Genomic DNA, 18,973 nt, shown 5'->3' with positions numbered 1-18,973 from the left:
CTAGTGCCACCTGTCATCTGTTTAGACTGATCGACCTTGACCTTAAGCTGAGTACACCTTTGGTTATGAAGACGTTGGTACCATTTATTACGTTGTTGAACGCATAAGCTATGTCCTATATTGTAGTTTTACTAAGCTTCGTGTGCGTTTGCATATCTCCGTACTCTCTGGCACAGGGACAACTAGGTAAGAGGTTGTAGATTTTGGGTCAAACTTGTTTAACAAAGCCACTGTTATTTGTTTTTCGGAATACGACAGGAATTTAAATTAATGGCAAAATGTTGTCACTTTTCAGCTGTAAGTTTGATTTTTTCCCTCCCGCACTCCTATTGACGATTCTGATATGTACTGTAGCACAGCCAGCACATATCAGAATCGTCAATAGGAGTACTAACGCATGAATTTTCGTGCTACCCCTCTCTCTGCATATTTTTCTAAGTTCTCAATAAACTAGGCCGAATAAACTACTCTCTTCCCAATAACTAAGACTCCTAAAATCTCTTTCTTCTTTCCTATATTTATATGCAGCAGTTGTTTAAGCACATGCAAACTATTTGGCTCACCACTGATGGAAATTATCCAACCTGGTGGGAGCAGCAGAAAGAAATTTGCATCAGGACAGAAATGATGCTGACCAAATAACACGTCAACAATAAATATCTATACTTAGTTTAAGAATGCGACAGTACATATCGCAGTGTGCCATTAGGTTATATGTACCAAGTCTTTAGTTTGTTTAAATTATTATTGTTAACACTCAAAATGCAGTAGAATTTGTTCTAGTTACTAGCAGGAGGTATGAATGACAAGGAAATATTTGCTTTGTATTTCACTATTGATGAACTCTGCATTTATCTTATAAATCCTTCTTATTTAAGGAGTATCACTCATTTCTAATAAAGAAAAAGAATTAAACATCAAGCCTAATGTGACTCTGCAGTTCTATCTGACCAGCATACATCAGAATGTAGCACATGTTGTATTCCAAGCTCACACTCAGTTCAGGAATATAACTGTCTCCACCACAGCAGAACCCACATACAGCACCTCAGTCAATGGAAGCCATGTGGGGGTCCTGACCTCTCTACACAAACTACAGGATAATGCCACCTGGTATGTTACATCATGGAATGATGCTGATATACACCTGGTGGTCATAGCAGTCACTTACTCTAGTACAGGTCAGAATCTTTGGAAATTGTTTTGAATTTTTTCACATTAAAGTATTTGTTATGGTATTTTTTCATCTTTTTAGTGTTTTCCAATATCCATAAATCATCGGAAGAGCACAGAATGTGCGGTAGTTCTAGTTTACTACAAAAAATTATTATTGAAAGTACTATATGAATAGATGTCTTTGCTTTCAACTGTTTTGCACAGTGATTTATCTCAGTTTGGAATTTGTAATAATTGAGTTGCTAGTCAGATTATAAAATGATGAATATTGCTGGCGCAAAGGACTTCAAAAATTTTGACAGTGTTTTGCCCAAAATTATAGTTTTTTTTTTCATGTGTTTTCAGATCCAGTGCCAGGAGGCTGCAATCAGGAATTTAACCTTCAAATGGACCCAAACCTTAATCTGGCCAAGGTCACTACTGATTTAACTGTGCTGCAGTATCCCCATGCAAATGTAGCATACAATAGAGACCCTAAGCTGGGACCTCCTGTTTGTGAAAGTATCAAAAATAATTTGACTTATGAGTTGTATGAGCTATACATCACAGAAAGAGATTTGAGTGAACTTGCCTTTACTCTAGCCATCAAGAAGATGCTGACTGTTGGTGATGTGTTGAAGAATGGAAGAAAGGTACAAGTAAATTTTGATTACTGCCCAGGTAGAGGGAGAAAGAAAAATCTTGTGACAATTGTAAGTTATGTCAGGGATTTATTTCTACATGCACTTGTCTCTCACTTGTCTCTAAGATCAGCACATCCAACTTTCAGAGCATTTACATGTCCGAAGTATGTCATTAACACAATGAAAGAATGGAAATATTATTTTGAAATTTAAATGCCTAACCTGTGAAGCTGACAGTGCAGGATAAACTCCCACAGTGCCAAACTTGTCTGTGTTCCAGTTAATCTCCCTGTCGTCCAGTGACAAAGCCAACCTGAGTATGGTGACCTACCCAGGTCAGGGGGTGGTGTGGACTGTACTGGTCACCCAGCTGGTCAATACAACCATTCATCAGGCTGTATATGTCCCCATGGCTTCGTATGCCTGCAACTTTGAAAGCAATGAGAATGGATGCAATAATATAGGTAAAGTTTTCATAACTATTCACAAAGATAATCTTATCAAGTCCTCTTTTTATTATTATATGCAGAGCATAAATTCATGATTTTGCAAATATATTCATGTTCCTCCATTGGACGTCATGCAATTTGGTATATACTTTGTTAAGTATTTTACCACTTTTAAGTTAAAAAATGCCTTTGATGTTTATAAGTCACATTTTTTGTATCTGTAAGACACTGCCTGGACTTGGATTGCTGCATCATTTTCTGCTGTTGTTGGAATTTTTATTTGCTTTTTGGGACACAGACACTTTAAAACAGGTACGTAAGACTTGATATTGTTACTGATGGTTACAGTTTGTTCATTATTATTTATAAAAGGGTGATATATATTTCAAACAAAATTGAAAGAGAATCAGTGTTAAAAATCTTTATTTTTCAATCAGAAGTTTTAGAATTAAACAAATGGCCCGAAGTATAAGAGATTAGTCATGTCTGCAAAAGCAGTGTGTGTTATCTATTGCTCGTAATGATATAACTATCTGATTTTTCAACAACTTATATATTTTACTCCCATTGTGTAAAATATAAAACAGCTATATTTACCCTTTTACATTAAAACATGAATAATGATTTTTTGTGGTTGTTTTTGCAGAACTGTTCATATTTGGAGGATTGACCTTTACTTTGATATTTTTCATTGTCTTTAGCATCGCCACAGATATTAGTGGAATGGGTAGGTATTTTGCCTCAGTCTAGACATTCAGTATAGGGAATGATCTGTAAGAATTAGTATAAGCTGAAAAGAGTTTGGAAGTATGAGTATTTGAAATGTGAAAAAGCACAGACTAGAGTTGACTTAAAGAAAATGAATGAAACTAGATTTTTACGTCATCTTGCGTACCAATAGTCCATTTATAAACTGGGTACCAGATAACTATTGAAAGGACAAATGCTGATATGTAGAATTGTAATGTGTACAACAATATATCATATAATTCTGATTAACTGCCAATTCATGAATGATGCCTACCCCCCTCCCAACCCCCATTCTGAGTGGGAGAGAGCTCAAGTGAAACAGGAGTGGACCTATTCATCACTTCTACCTCTTATTTAACCTCTGACTTAGGATAGGATAGCATAGATATTTTAACTTAAGAAACCTGTTTAATGATCAACAATAAGAATATAAGTAAAACATGGTAATTTCCCCCCCACAGATCTAGCCATAGCGACTGCCCTGTTTGCACTGCTGGGTGCAGTGTTATGGCTGACATTCTGGTGGTACTGTGGACTAGCTGTGTTCTCGGTTCTTTTGGTGGCATTGCTCTTTGGATATTTAGTAGCAAGCACACTGTTCTTCACGCCATTTGGTAAGGAGGGTTTTAGTTACTATGCATGTAATATCCTCAGAATTGTAGTAGCTTTGTTGAATATTGCCTTTATGTTAGTCCACAATAGATAAATAATAAGAGCAGAAAATAAGATTAATGAGACATAAAAAATAGTTCTGCTACTGCAAATTAAATGTGCTGACATTGAGGTGAACTTTTACTTTGAAATTTCTTTTCCAGGTAATATTCCATGGTGGAGAAGTAATCTCAACTATGGCATGACCTTTGCATGTGCTGTTCTTATTTTACCAGTTATCTTCCTCTACTGGACAAAAACTGTAAGCAACATTTATTTATGGTTTACTGTATTCAGTTTGAAATGTCTTCTTTTGGAAAAAAAATCAGATTCAAGGGAACAGGGCATACAGAAACATTCCCTACTTAATTTTTAAAAACATATTTACTCATTTTTTGCCGCTTCATTAGTAACAAAAGAGAAATCCTTTACATTCAGTAACGTGCTGATCAGACTATGTGCTAGTAAAATAAAGGAAAGGACATACTTTATAAGAATTGATTTTGAGTGATGTATTACAATTTGTTTTCAGCTGAACATCATATCTTGTGCAGTTGTTGGTTCCTATGGTTTTGTTGCTGGGGTCAGTATGGCAGCACATGGCAGTCTGGCCTATATTGTGGTGAACTCTGTTAAGAGTGCAGTGGTCCATGACTTCATCAAGGCAATTCCTACTACTCCTTTCCAGTATTCTGGTCAGTTAGAAAAAGTTATCAAAATTTTTGAAGTAAGGTGAAAAAAAGCAAAATATTATAAAACTTTGAGTCAGACCTTTTTTCAAATGAATTATTTGACTTCATTGGATGTAAATGAATGAAAATCCATTACATTATATTAAGTTCTGTAACTGTATTCTATTACATTTCTGTTGCAGATATAATTCTGTGTGCTGTGTGGGGTATACTAGCAATAGTTGGTCTATGCATTCAGTTGTACACAGAGAGACATCAGCCAGATTTCCCACCTTGTCCATATAAGATGCACAAACAAAAGCGAGAGGAGGCTAGGAGGCAACAGCATTTAAATACACAGACAGAACGCTCCCCTCTGCTTGAGGATGCTGTCAACATTCAATATGGTGGCTTGAACTCTCCGTCATATGCCAGGGCACCACACCTCAATGAAATAACTTAATTTAACAAAAGCAAGATTTTATTTAGCCACGCTGTATATATATTTTCACTTGTTCATGATAGAACATATTTACCATTGATCTTAAAAAACATGTTTTTCTGGGCTATTACATTGCAAAATTTATAAAATGTGTATGATAAAAGATGTTTTATGCCATTTCCAAAATGTTGATAAGGACAAAATCATTTTAATTAACATGAGATGCTCAGGAGATAGCATAGCGACTTTCAGATAAAATTCTTAACTGTGATATATTGTTGAAGTATTATTGTACCATGTCTTCCTAGGCTTTTTTTTTTTTGGGGGGGGGGGGCCGGGGGCGGGGGAATGCATGTTATGTTAAGTGCATATTTGCGATGCTGTTGCATAATTCATTGTTTGAAGAGATATTCATGTTTAGGTATCCAGATTGATATTTTCATTTCTCAGTGCTTTCTAGATAGGGCAGTTTTGTCAAAAACAAGAAACTTTCCATATATAAATGAGTGGGAAAATAATTGCTTGGCTAAATACTGTACTTTTATTCATTGTGGTGAAAATTATCCTCACTGACAGCTTATTTGAAATGATCAGCTTGTGTAGAATGTGTTAATAAACGATGGTCACAAGGCTGCTATTCCCAGGACAGCAGAGTCGCAACTTTGAACGATATACCACTTCCACATGAGACTGCCCAGACATTTAACAATTTCAACATTTAAATAAAAAAATGCAAACAAATTGGTTTTAAGATGTTGTATTTGTATTAAAAACAAGGCAGCAAAGCTGTCAAATGTACAGACAAAAAGCAGGAAATAACAAAATAGGCTACTGTCAATTCTGATGTAAAAGTACATTATGTTAAACTGAAAATTCAACATCAAATTTTAATTATGCTCAACAGGTAATACCAATGTAAGTAAAATGTGTAACAAGCATAAGGCTTCAGGCCCATGGGAGTTCAAGTTCACACTTTGAAAATGTAAAACTTCCAAAAAAAAAAGTCAATTAGACTGCTTTTCCAACTCGAGCTGCATTTTAGTCCTGTGTTTCTTTTTTAAAAGTTTGACAATCATAAGTAATATGGTTTTCCCATGATGGTCATCATGGCAGCAATACCCAATATTGTGTTTTCTTCTATTTTGATGCAATATTTCATAATGCTTAACAGCATAAAGAACATCAGTTTTTAATAATAAAATATACGTATCGTGGATTTTCAGAAAATGTGACTAGCATGGGTCTTCAAGCCCAAGGTGGTTCTAAGTCACACCTTGAAATTGCCAATATGTGAAAAATTAAATTTTCACAAAAAACTGATTAACTACCAGAAAAATTTACCAAATAGACTGCACTGCCTAATGAAACTGTATTTTAGTCCCATGTTTCTTTCCTGTAAGTTTGAGAACAGTAAGTGACATAGTTTTCTTTAAATGGTCATTAAGGGAGCAGTGTCCAAAATAGGGGTTTCTTCAAATTTTGATGCAATATTACATAATGTTTAACAGGATAATAACCATCAATATTTAATAATAAAATATTAGTATCATGGATATTCAGAAAATGTGACTAGCAAAGGTCTTCAGGCCCATGGAACTTCAAAGTCACAACTTGAAAATGCCAAAATGTAGACAAGACAGTACTGTCCTGAAATGCATTTTTTTCCATTTTTAACAATTTTTTAACATATAACAAAATTAACACTTTACTGCCATTTTTATATGATCAACTAAGAAAATTGATGAGATGGGAAAAATATCAATAGAACAGTGTTAAATGTCCAATTTCCTCCATTCTGAGTTTCTGAACATAGTGAATGAATGAATGAATCTGACAAACTGCAATGATAAGAGTTTATTTCCATTTTTGAAACTCTATTATACAATACATGATAACAAGCTTACCATCATTTTTACATAATCAACTAACAATGTTGTAAAGATGCAGGAAATGTTAAACAAAGACTTTTACGTATCTTATTAGTTAAATGATGAGACTGTTAACATGCCTAAGAATTGAATCTGAGGAAATGTGAAACAAGACAATACTGTTATGAAATGCGTTTATTTCCATTTTTAACACTTTTTTAACATAAAACAAAATTAACAGTTTACTGCCATTTTTATATGTTCAACTAAGAAAGTTGATGAGATGTGAAAAATATCAATAGAACAGTGTCAAATGTCCAATTTCCTCCATTCTGAGTTTCTGAACATAATGAATGATTGAATCTTACAAACTGCAATAATATGAGTTTATTTCCATTTTTGACACTTTATTACACAATACATGATAACAAGTTTACCATCATTTTTACATAATCAACTAACAATGTTGTAAAGATGCAGGAAATGTCAAGCAAACACTTTAACGTATCTTATTAATTAAATAATGAGACTGTTAACATGCCTAAGAATTGAATCAAGAAGAAATGTGAAAAAACAGCATAACTTATAAAATAATGGCCCGATTATGCTGATTTTCGAACTTGACCTGCGTTTTAGTAAGATTGATTACTCCTGTGAGTTTCATGACAACAGGCCTATCAGTTTTCTTTGAAATGTGTTAACAGTGTTGCATATATGCTGAAAAGTGAAAAAACAGCATAACTACTAAAATGGTGGCCCGATCATGCCGATTTTAGAACTTGACCTGCGTTTTAGTAAGATTGATTACTCCTGTGAGTTTCATGACAACAGGCTTATCAGTTTTCTTTGAAATGTGTTAACAGTGTTGCATATATGCTGAAAAGTGAAAAAACAGCATAACTACTAAAATGGTGGCCCGATCATGCCGATTTTCGAACTTGACCTGCGTTTTATGAATATTCATCAGCTCTGTAAATATAAAGCCAAAAAGTAAAACTGTCTTCCACTTATGGTGTTAACGCTGAAAGTGCACGGCGACGGCGACGGCGACGGCGACATCGACGGCGACATGAACGGCGACATGAACGGCGACGGCGACGACAGACGCAGGTGATGGCAATATGTACAGACACATCTGTGTCTGTACATAAAAAGTCTGGAGATCGACCTTAATACTTCAAATGGGACCAGAGCAAATGTCAGCGTTGAAAAAACCAATTTAATATGAGGATTGCTCGTTTCATAACAGCCACCGAATCGGAAATGTACTGCTCAGAATATACCTCTATATGATGGACAAGATGCTTTAAATGATATGTTTAAAATGCTACTAAGAAATTTTTGTATTATTCAATAATTAGAAACATTTCCACTAGTCTGATAATTCGCCATGGTCCCCTTAGGGTACATTGTATCCATCTTGTATGTTATAGTTAAACAAATCAAGAAGCTAAGGACACCAGCTCTCCAAAATAATCTTATCACACACACACACTAAATCAATGACTCACTTCATTCATGGAATGCCACAATAATATATAACATAATAATACTTATAAATATGGGGTCAAAAAGCTTTTCACCCCTTTGCCATTAAATATTAACAGGTGCACTAAGTGATACTCTCAAGTTAAACTCTAAACATGGTTGAATTAAATTAACAATGACTGCAACAGAGACATAAAAGCTGTTTACTAAATTCATAGAAGTAGAGGCTAAATTTTAGCAGCAGTCAATGACATTGAGAGTTTGGAATATAGCCCCAGATGTGATGGATTGCCCTCCTGCAAGCATGTCCTGCTGCACTTGTAACCAAGTTGACACCATCCGGATCACTGTGACAGTGGACAGTGTATTGTAGTCTTTTCACAGCTCTGCTAATGACTACAGGATAACTTGCTTGATAATATCTCTGAATGTCAAAGTTCTTGATAACAATACTCCAAATTTTTTTTCAGAAATTCACTTCTACTTAACTCTGCAAATGATTTTAAATGTCTCAGCCTTAATGTGAAGTATTATAAGAACATGATGACAAACTTCAATTCTCAAACTGCTGATGGAAATATTAAGCATGGGGCATTCAATAATCAACATACAGCCTACATTGTTGATCTTTAGCCTTTTCATCGAGAAATTAAAAGTGCACAATATACACTCATTACTTTGTGATCAGTTGGCAGCATGCCTCCCTTCGATGGTTTTATACACACAAAAAATGATGCAGGAAATTATGTGAACCAGACCCAGATGTTTGCTGAGAGAATTAACCTTGTATCATAGTTGACTACTGATCTTAATCAGATAATTTCTAGAATATCATTTCTGTTGTTTGTGCTACAGCTGCCAATAAGACGCTCTCATCTTGAATAAAGCCTCAGAAAACAAAGTGTTGTTGTTTACTTTATAATAAATATTACCTTTAAACACAGCCGTTAAATCAATAAAACAAATCCACACTCAAACGTCCACATGAAGACTTGATTAAATATAAACTATTTTCAACCAAGACACCATTTCTTCACCTCTGTCCATTTGCTTTGAGCTGAGGTTTCATTACTACTTTCAACAAAGGTCAGGAATAGTATGCAGAGTGTGGTGTGTTATCAGTACTGCTATATGCACTATGACATGCCCTCCTGCGAATTTGACAGTTCCATGGAGTCGTCTAGATTGGTCTGACATTCATGATCACATAATTGAGGAGGGTTCAAACTGTTCCTTATCCTAAGCATCTCACGCAGTCCTTCATTTTCAATTTTTAGTCTTTTGACCAATTCCTCTTCCTTGGGAATGGCCAGGTCATCTACTTTTATAGATTCCTGCATCACTGCAGCCATTTCACAGATTTTATCTATTTTCTCCTGTAATTGCTGAAAAGGAATAAGAAATTTAATGTAAAAACAGAGCCACCTCTTAATTGTTAGATTTCAATAAATCGGATTAACAATACTTATAATTATTCCACTTATTTCTTGTTGCAGTAGTCAACACAGATAATGCACAAAAAGTATTCAAACCAATAATTGCATTCATTATCCTTCATCTATACTTTAAGATTCATGAACACACTAGTAGTATGTTATTTCACAAACCTTTCCATTTTGTGCACTGTTCACTGCTCTGTCCACATTGTTATCCACTTTCCTAGCCATGACTAGCTTAAGCACTTGTTCTCTATACTTGCTCATTATTAGCTCCAGGGCTGTCTGATACTCATCTAAAGATATGCGCAGTTCCCTGTTCTCTTGCTGTAATTCTCTTATTTGTCGATTTTCTTGGGCTAGGCCTAGAATCAATGTTGACCTAGGCCTATGTCGTGCAACTTCATTAAGATCATTCATGTCCTCTTGGTACTGAAAAATGACAAATACACAATTACTTGTATCATGAAACGCACTGATCAGATTAATCAGGAAAAAGTGGCAAGATAGTTAAATCATTTTATTTCAGAAATTGCTTAAAATTTCAGAATTGGTGGGAAATCCCCAAATTTCTGTGGTTTAACTGACCTGTTTCATCCCATCCACCCTTTTGTTTAATGCCTGGGCCTGAGCTATCAGTGAATCTGCTGCTGTGTCATGCTCTCGAAGCCTGTTCACAAGAAGCCTTGCATCTGTCAGAATCTTCTCTATACTGCACATGTTCCCTTTGATGTGCATTCACCTGGAACTGTAGACAAACGGGTTGACAGCCTACTCAAGCTTGAAGCAATTTATAGACATGTCAGTGACATTTTTTTTTATCTTATGAATAAATAAAATACTAGTATAAGCAGCTTTATATGATACAAGAAACAATATGTATGCCAATAAAAACAGTATAAAATATAATTATGTGACTGCCAAAACTTGTTTAAGGTGGATGTTTTTGAAAGACACTGAAGCAAAAAAATTTTAGAAATGGAGGCAAATCTTCTAGTTGTATTGTAAAAATAAGGCTGGCAGGAAATAAAGCAGTTAAAAAACTCTAAAAAAATGTGCTTCTAATTTTTCACCAAAATACACAAATGCACTTTCCTTTCAAAATCATTAAGAAATGCATTGTTTGTGTCAATTCTGGATGAAAAGAATGATTAGATGCTTAATTTTTTGGTTCTGCAAACGAATAGTAGGTGAATTGTTGGTGTATAATGCTACATAAAACAGAATTTGTGAATATTCTTCTCCCTTTTGCCAAACTTCACTTTACTTAGTTTTGTAGTCTCTAGCTAATTTGTTACATTACAAACATGTTCTCAATTTGAAAGCTTTTCGATAGGTTTACAGGAAAACGGGGACTTGTAATTCTGCCAATAAGATGGTCAATAACAACTTATCAAGTGGACAAATGATCCTTTAGGTATTTATGTGTACAAGTAGATTGGAACACATCTGCTATTATAAATGAAATTACAGATGAAATTTTAAAAAGTGACCTTACTAGTGAAAAAAGTTATGCTGCTGCTGTGCATCTATGCAAAGCATTGACACTACACAACACACTAGGATGCTAGCATAAAAATTCATGCGTTACCAATCTCTGATAAGTACTATTTGTGCTAACGCATGAAAGATAAAGTGCAACATAACTGTAAAATGACAGCCAGATAGAGCTTTCATTATGCTGCAGGGCTCTCATATCTTTATCTCATCTCTCAGATATTTCAATGTGTGAGGTAGGTTCGAATCTGAATTATTTATGTTGCCAGGCCTGTTCAGTATAGGTAAACTGCTTCCCTTTTATGCCACGTGCAAAGTGGCTAATCAATGTGTTACAATTTTTTTATTAAGGACTTCTAAATCCCATGGACTGGTCACTGCAATCAAACCCATGACCTCCCACTCTGTGGACACTCTTACCACGGGTTCATCTGGTCTGTCAAATAATGACACAACAATTTACCCTTTATCTCCCAAAAGGCAACCTACTGTGCAGAATCATAAACAATGGATGTTGCTTTGCCAACATGATTTTTCATGAGAATACTTCTGGAAGGAAACAATCACTAACTTTCTTGTCAAATTCAGAATTTCTTTCATGGCAGCCATGACCCCCCCCCCCCCCCCCCCCCCCATTTGTGTTGTACAATTTCACAAGCATAACTGGTAGATGAGCAGTAAACAGAAGTGCTTATATGTGAATTTTCATGCCAGGTAATAGCATATATGCATGATTTTGGTATATAGAATTTTGAACAGTTGCAGGCCCTAATGCACCAGTTGCTCAAGATGTAGAAGAGACAGTAATCATTTCGTCTTAGAGTTAATATACGTATAGTATTGTTAATTTTAATGTTATTTTTAATGTTATTAGCTTCGACATTTGTTTGATTACTTTTTTTCAAATTTTCGACAAGTGCCACCTAAGTTACAATGATGTTGCAAAAACATATCGTTTAGTACGATAATGCATGGAGTTGACTCCATTTACCTATCATAACTTAAAACTTGTTCCACGCTTTACATTTATGAATTTGGGAGCATATTTTTTTAAAACTTACTTGGTGGCAAATTTTCTTTCAGTCAATTTTCTTCCTGTTCTTCAAACGCAAAAGAGGTCGGATTCGTTTGTCTATAACAGAGAATTTGTCCGGAAAAAAACAACGTTGAAATATCTAAGATCTTAGATATTTCGTACTTAAATAGCAATTAAAATTAAATATCAAATTTAAATGATAATTTTAAACTAATAACAATATTCTTCAGACTGATCTTTAATTTCAAATTTACGCCATGCAGGTCCTGCGACAGATTCCAGATTGCAACCCAAAGCTGACGTCACTTGTGTTGAGAAGCTGTTGTTCATTTGTAGGTTGTGTGTACCGATTTTGGAGGATTTAGACGAGTGAAAGTAAAGAATATACACGGTAAGATTTGAACTATATAAACCCTATTATACACCATGATGTATATGTTGTTTTTGTATTAAGAATCCTTCAGCATTCTTTCTATTACAATGTTGACAATGATTATGGAATCTCGGAGTTCTCTACAAAATGGCGGGCAGGGTACTGTTGCTGTCATTCCCAAACAGTCAAATGTACCGATACAGATATCAAATAGAGTATATTTTATTTATACTGATTTTCACCATTAATAAGAGCGTGAAAACGTTGGAGTCCGACTGCCTGTTTTATTTTAGTGGGCTACCATGATTGACAGGGCACTGGAAAGCTAGATTGTTTACTGTAAATTCTTTTTTCACGGGTACGCTTTTCAGTTTTCAGTTTGGGTTTATTTTTCAACTTCATGGGAAACCCATCACTGTGGGAGTGGAGTAATGGTCTTGGGGGCCATCTCTTTGTAAACAACCTTGCAATGCTACTCCCCAACATCGTTACTCCTCTTTGCAAAATTATGATATTATCCGCATTGATACTGCCAAGCATTGTTACTATCCAGCACCATTACTCCCCCTCATAGGTTTTTGAATGACTATTTGAATAAATTGCCCCCTTTGGGTCTGGATATTTACAGGCAGATTTTGAAATGAAGAAATATGTTCAATGTGTTGCATTTTTACCAGTGGAGAGATAGGATGTAGGGTAGTAACAGTGAGGGTTACTAATAATGTGGTGTAATTTTAAAGGGATAATAACTCTTCATATGAGATCTATATTTCACAATAAAAACATTGTGAATAACTATTCTGTTTTGCCACAAAAACAGCAGTTATAGCTATTATTCTGATATCTGAGCTTGTCTTTAGACCACGTGACCTCCATTGGTGGTTATACTCTGTTAAACCCTCTTAAGAGATTTTAACAAAAAACCAAACTTTTTAGAAAAAAACCGGGGACTAACTTTGAATGTAAAAATGGATTCATTAACCATTGGTAAGTATGGGAAAATTGTTGTTTACTCCAGGAAAATTCATTTTTTGGCCGAAAAAAGTTATTATCCCTTTAATTTCCTGACCCCCATAATTTTTAATGTTAAAGGGCATATATGTGCAAATCATTTTACTTGAATAATAATAATTTGCAGTTATTATATTATATAATAACTGCAAATTATTATTATTATTATTATTAATTAGTACAACTGAATCTTTTGGTATAAGGTCTTTGTGCAGGTTGTGCTGTCAAATATAGTTTGTTGTCTTTGTGCAGGTTGCGCTGTGTAGTATGTAGTTTGCTGTCTCTTGTATTCTAGATGCCTAATATAAAGCTACAGAGCTCAGATGGGGAAATATTTGAAGTAGATGTGGAAATTGCCAAACAGTCTGTGACAATCAAGACCATGTTGGAAGGTAGGTGTTGTATAAAATGTGAAATGTTTTGTTGTGGAGATGAGATCAGTACTTGGATTTTGCACATGATCTCGACTGAGCTCTTATACCTTTTTGTAAACAGTTCAAATTCCTGATAATTGGCATGGGGTTCCTTTATATGAACAATGTGCTACTCACTTAGTCATTTTAATATGAACAATGTGCTACACACTTAAGCTGTTTCAAGGCTGTAACAGGTGAATTTGAACATTTTTTAAATGTCTTAAGGCAATATATAAACTTTTACAAATACATAAACTTATAGGCAATCAGTTATGTTCATTTTTTAGCCAAAGTAAGCAAATTCTTTTATGTTAGCATGTGCCTAATTTCTCAGGTAATTGTATTTGATAACTAAAAGTATATGAATTGCTGCTCTGTTTTATTGCCAGATTTGGGAATGGATGAAGATGAAGAAGAAGCTGTTCCTCTTCCTAATGTAAATGCTGCCATATTAAAGAAAGTAATCCAGTGGTGCACCTACCACAAGGATGACCCACCTCCCCCTGAGGATGATGAAAACAGAGAGAAAAGAACAGATGATATAAGCTCTTGGGATGTGGAATTTTTAAAAGTAGACCAGGGGACATTGTTTGAATTAATACTAGTAAGTTTGTTTTATAAGGATAATCATTATCAATGAAAAGAAATTTTGATATTTTGCTTTGTTGATCTGCCAAAATTGGCCAATTTGTTTAAGACATTACATTGGTATATTCATAATTTTTTGTAAGATGTTGAACTTAATCCACTTTGTAACTTCCATATATGGTTAAACCCAAAATCTTGTTGTTCACAGTTGTGTTACCTTTAATGACACTCTTTGGCAATGGTGGTATTGCTTTATAGAACTACAGATTGCTCTTGATTTTAAAATGGAATGTGAACAAATACTAGCCAGTAAGATTTCATTTCTGCTCTGATAAGTGATGTGTCCGTCTTGTATTTCTCATTTCTAGTTAAGACATGAACTCCATGTAACACACCTGGCAGAGCTCCCAGTAAAACATTTTGTGAATCGGTGCAAAGATCCCATTAACTGAAATTGTATTGTTTCTTAGAATATTTATGTTTACTTTTTTAGGCAGCCAACTATCTAGATATCAAGGGTTTACTAGACGTGACCTGCAAAACAGTGGCTAATATGATCAAAGGCAAGACACCAGAAGAAATCAGGAAGACCTTCAATATCAAAAATGATTTTACACCTGCAGAGGAAGAGCAGGTCAGTAAAAGATGTGAATACCAATCAGCTAAAGGTGTTTAAGTCCTTTTATGGAGATGGTTTTGTTCAAGAGGCAGATATTTTTGTAGCATGAATTCACTGCAGTGGTAATTGTGAAGTGCATCATCATTAGGATTAATCCATTGAATCGAAATGTAACAATAATTTTTTTTCTTTTTTAAGGTACGGAAAGAGAATGAATGGTGTGAAGAGAAGTGAAGGAGTCACATGTGCAACAACAAGACTTTAAACATCGTGTCAAAATGCCACCTTGAAGACCTCTCTCAAGTCACTTTTAATATGTGGAAAGTTGATATATAGACATATATGTATATGCTCCTGTTGTGGTGTATTTTATTGTGGTACAGCAGTCATTTTACTGACATAATTACAGCATTGACAACACTGTGGTGTATATTTTGCTGGCTGTACCTTATATTCTTCTGATTCATTGGATTCTTCAATGTCAACCAGCCTGCAAAACTGAATCTGTTGATACCCAATAGAATCAGAACTTAGCCACTCTAATCCAAGTTTTCCTGATTTTAAACAGACTTTCAGCACAAGTAGTATTCCATCTTACATACACCTGTATATATTTCATGCAGCTTGCTTATATGATCAGAATTTTGTTTTTTGTCGTCAGATTTGTTTCATTTAATAAATTGATAAATAAGTCAGTTTTTAAGCGATCACATATGGATTTATAATGGTGAAAAAAAGATGTTTTAAGTCCAGATTCAGTATAAAATTATCAGCTTTTTTCTGCAGTGGACCCCCATCATGCACACTGACAGTAAACTTAAAATGAAACCCCACTGACTAAAATGAATCGTTAATTCCGAGAAAAACCCAAGTAACAAACCACTGAGATGATAGTCGAGTAGCCAGAACGCTAACCCTGCAATTTTTTTTCCTGTAAACTTTTTTTGCTGAAATGCTTCCTTCAGGCCGAGAGAAGCAAAATTAGCTTGGTTGCTACTTCCGAGACATTGAGCATTTTTCAATATGGCCGTCAATTTATGAGGAAAAAAAGAAAAACTACCAGAAGTCGCCAGGTATACTTAATTAAGGGCTTCTTTGAACGTTAATCCTATTAGAAGAGCACAGCAGGACTGGTGGATACACTAAAGCGCTAACTTTTTAGCAAAAAAATCAAAATGGCCGTCAAAACATAAGGCAGAATGTAAAAAAAGATGCAAAAAATGTCCATTTTTCTGCATATTTAGTCTTGTAAAACTATTTTATTTATTTTCATCATGATATTTTGTTAGCCATGGTCCCAAACTCTGAGAAAAAGGCCTTTTTTGACGTTTTACAAACGGTGGCTGACGGTGTCAGCTCCCGGAATTTCATTTGCACTCCAACGAGCCCCACAGTCGAAGATTGCTATGTCATATCTTGCAAACTTTTAAAAAGAAATTTTATCACCTGAGCTTGAAAACTGAGAAAATACAACTTAACTTGGGTTTCTTTGCCAGTTGATACGTTTAGGACATTGATCAGTTTTCACAGAACAAGATGGCCGTCAATTTGTTATATGAATAGCAAGAGCATTACGTTCAAATCAATATGTATATTCTTTGCACCATGGTTCATCATTGGATATTTATGTAAACATTCTTATAAATTGCAATCACTCATTACATCTCAGCAAGTCATTTGAATAAAAAAAACAAAAATGGCCTCCAAAACGTAATGGAAAGAACAAAAAGAGCTGTAAATCCACAAGTCCTTTAACTGAAAGAGACATTTAATAAATCAAATACAAATATACACAAAGAAAAATTTATACCTGCAGTAAAGACAGGATGCACAAATAAACAGATTCTTTGGATAAATAAAACAACAACGAAAAGCAATATGTCCGTCAATACTATGATTAAAGAAAATATTCAATGCGGATATCTCAGTCATTACGTGGCAATTAATCAAATCGATTTTCTTAATACTACATCAACTTCTTGACAAGACTTGGGCATAAGCTTATTTTAGACTTCGTCATATTCTTCATCTAACTGTTCTTCATTGCCAATGTCTAATGGAGTAGTAAAATGCCCACAACATGAAATTCCTCCCTGGCACCAGTAGTCTGTGCATGAGAGACCTGATTTATTGCAACTGTATCGTGCACCACTGCAAGCCTTGGCGCCTACTACAGCACAGCTGCAGCTGACCACATCGAGCAGCACTTGAGGAGCCACTGCTGCCGATGAAATGGTTGGGACGATGGTTGATCCATCAATGGTCCAACCAAAGTTTGAAATGTCTCGAGTTTCTTCAGGTGGGTCACGTTTGTCTGCAGCCTTCCACAGTGACATCTGTAGATGAGCTCGAAGCACACGCAACTGCAAGTTTTCATCAGTCGGTGACAGTTTCCTAAGAAGCGGAGGTTTCTTTCGACAGCGAAAGAAGCAACCACAGGCCTCATTTAATGTTGTACATTCCGCCTGTCCATATAGGGGTAAAAGGAAAGCATCGGCTGCCATCTTAAGCTCAGCGTGGGTTACACCAGGCTCTCCGAGTACTTGATCCAGTCCTTGTATATCTATCTCTAGCAGCTTCAGAGCCGACTGCTTTCCTTTTCCAAAGGGGTACGATACTGTATCACAGCCTGACAGTGCGTGGACACCTTGTAACTGGCTGCATTTCCTTGGCCCTAACTGCTCTACAGTAGCATTTATGTCAAGGACATCACATCTTTACTTTTCCATTTGAATCATAGCATCTATCTTCATCTTGGATGTCCAATAGACCAAGATCGAGGACAAAGACATCTGTGTCGTCACTAAGGATGCGTATTGTCTCGGCGCCATCCGCCATTGCCTTTAACATATAACTGGAGAGGGTGACATCTGTCTCAACATGGGTTACTGCACAGTCCATCTTATTCATGAGCTGTATGTTGTGTGGAAGGCGATATGTACAGAGGATGTTGTTGTGCAGACTCTTGTTCTTCGTATTGTGAAGAATGGTTTCGCAGCAAGGAAGGCTGGTGTTTGAAGTAATCCAGAGTTCTTTGGCGCTTCCTCGTCTCATACGCTTGTGTTCCTTAGGGCTACGAGTTTCTTCATCGTACCTGTCAAACAGCACAACTTTCCTTGAATCTTCGGGGTAGTGGGATTGACGAGCGCCAAAACTTGCGGCTAAGTCGCCTGCAGTCCCGCCGACCTGGTAAAGTCACAACCCCACCTGCTCCAGATGTTGTGCTGGTTGAAGCCGGGTAGGTGCTTTAAGCCAAGCAGCCATACTCATCGATCAGGGCAGGAGGAACAAGACTTAGCTGTGACAGACTGGCACCCAAGTAGCTTTACCAGGCTCGTTGTCAAGGCAACACACTGTCTCTCAAGCAAGTGTAATTTACATGTTCTTCTTCTCATAGGCCATTTGAGTAAAATTAGAAACACCTCCTAGGATTGGATTATTCCTATCCATATTGAAAAGGTTAAAATCACAAAAATAAATGTTAATATAATCATTATAAAAACTAAAAACAATAAGGTTACTATATTAATAATAATTCAATTTATTTATTATTAATTTTACCCCTCCCCCTCCCATTAGCGCCTAAATTGCAAATTAACATTTTGGACTCCCTGTATCACAAATACTGGGGAAATCCCTGCTGGCCCTTGATAATTATTTTTTCAGATTGAGCCTGTATAAAAAAGAAAGAGAGAATTTATGAAACGGTCAATCCTACGTGTTGCCGCACTTTGTGGGGTCTTAGTATAACTGTACCTTACCAGTAAACCTCGTCATAACCTTTTCCAGCATGTTGTAGCGGTAATTTTGTCTTTTTTAATGAATTTAACGTATAGTGGTCCTATCTGTAATCCTATAAAACAGTCTTGAAAGGATCAA

The 18,973-nt window shown here is 35.6% G+C and overlaps 3 protein-coding genes across 4 annotated transcripts; 2 read left to right on the top strand and 1 right to left on the bottom strand.

The window, feature by feature from the left end:
* Positions 1-11: 11 nt before the first annotated feature.
* On the top strand, positions 12-5,503 carry LOC106181030 (transmembrane 7 superfamily member 3). 2 transcript variants are annotated; one of them, XM_013565272.2, is made up of 10 exons: positions 12-186; positions 879-1,181; positions 1,522-1,808; positions 2,080-2,263; positions 2,474-2,560; positions 2,895-2,975; positions 3,460-3,612; positions 3,814-3,911; positions 4,182-4,344; positions 4,524-5,503. In XM_013565272.2, the coding sequence occupies exons 1-10, from the start codon at positions 111-113 to the stop codon at positions 4,781-4,783; spliced, it is 1,692 nt and encodes a 563-aa protein (XP_013420726.2). In that variant the 5' UTR covers positions 12-110; the 3' UTR covers positions 4,784-5,503. The 2 variants fall into 2 exon arrangements, with proteins under 2 accessions (XP_013420726.2, XP_086856994.1); XM_087000868.1 differs by lacking the exon at positions 3,460-3,612.
* Positions 5,504-7,829: 2,326 nt separating this feature from the next.
* Positions 7,830-12,263, bottom strand: LOC106181027 (FGFR1 oncogene partner 2 homolog). Its single transcript, XM_013565268.2, has 4 exons — positions 12,113-12,263; positions 10,143-10,302; positions 9,726-9,986; positions 7,830-9,503 (listed from the first exon to the last, which is right to left on the bottom strand). The coding sequence occupies exons 2-4, from the start codon at positions 10,290-10,292 to the stop codon at positions 9,255-9,257; spliced, it is 660 nt and encodes a 219-aa protein (XP_013420722.2). The 5' UTR covers positions 10,293-10,302; positions 12,113-12,263; the 3' UTR covers positions 7,830-9,254.
* Positions 12,264-12,344: 81 nt separating this feature from the next.
* Positions 12,345-15,789, top strand: LOC106181029 (S-phase kinase-associated protein 1). Its single transcript, XM_013565270.2, has 5 exons — positions 12,345-12,478; positions 13,767-13,863; positions 14,277-14,491; positions 14,969-15,109; positions 15,293-15,789. The coding sequence occupies exons 2-5, from the start codon at positions 13,767-13,769 to the stop codon at positions 15,326-15,328; spliced, it is 489 nt and encodes a 162-aa protein (XP_013420724.1). The 5' UTR covers positions 12,345-12,478; the 3' UTR covers positions 15,329-15,789.
* The last annotated feature ends 3,184 nt before the right edge of the window (positions 15,790-18,973 follow it).

Source organism: Lingula anatina, chromosome 1, assembly GCF_051362555.1.
Source record: "Lingula anatina isolate TDL-2025a chromosome 1, LinAna3.0, whole genome shotgun sequence".
Classification (NCBI taxonomy): domain Eukaryota; kingdom Metazoa; phylum Brachiopoda; class Lingulata; order Lingulida; family Lingulidae; genus Lingula; species Lingula anatina.
Note: the sequence above shows the minus strand (reverse complement) of the source record. Positions and strands in the feature narration are given on the sequence as shown.

Coding starts and splice junctions, on each gene's coding strand:
- LOC106181029 (XM_013565270.2), top strand. CDS start 13,767: ATGCCTAATATAAAGCTACAGAGCTCAGATGGGGAAATATTTGAAGTA. Junction 14,492..14,968: donor CATTGTTTGAATTAATACTA/GTAAGTTTGTTT, acceptor TTACTTTTTTAG/GCAGCCAACTATCTAGATAT. Junction 15,110..15,292: donor CACCTGCAGAGGAAGAGCAG/GTCAGTAAAAGA, acceptor TTCTTTTTTAAG/GTACGGAAAGAGAATGAATG.
- LOC106181027 (XM_013565268.2), bottom strand. CDS start 10,292: ATGCACATCAAAGGGAACATGTGCAGTATAGAGAAGATTCTGACAGAT. Junction 9,987..10,142: donor GGGTGGATGGGATGAAACAG/GTCAGTTAAACC, acceptor GTCATTTTTCAG/TACCAAGAGGACATGAATGA. Junction 9,504..9,725: donor ACAGTGCACAAAATGGAAAG/GTTTGTGAAATA, acceptor ATTCCTTTTCAG/CAATTACAGGAGAAAATAGA.
- LOC106181030 (XM_013565272.2), top strand. CDS start 111: ATGTCCTATATTGTAGTTTTACTAAGCTTCGTGTGCGTTTGCATATCT. Junction 2,561..2,894: donor ACACAGACACTTTAAAACAG/GTACGTAAGACT, acceptor TTGTTTTTGCAG/AACTGTTCATATTTGGAGGA. Junction 2,976..3,459: donor CACAGATATTAGTGGAATGG/GTAGGTATTTTG, acceptor TCCCCCCCACAG/ATCTAGCCATAGCGACTGCC.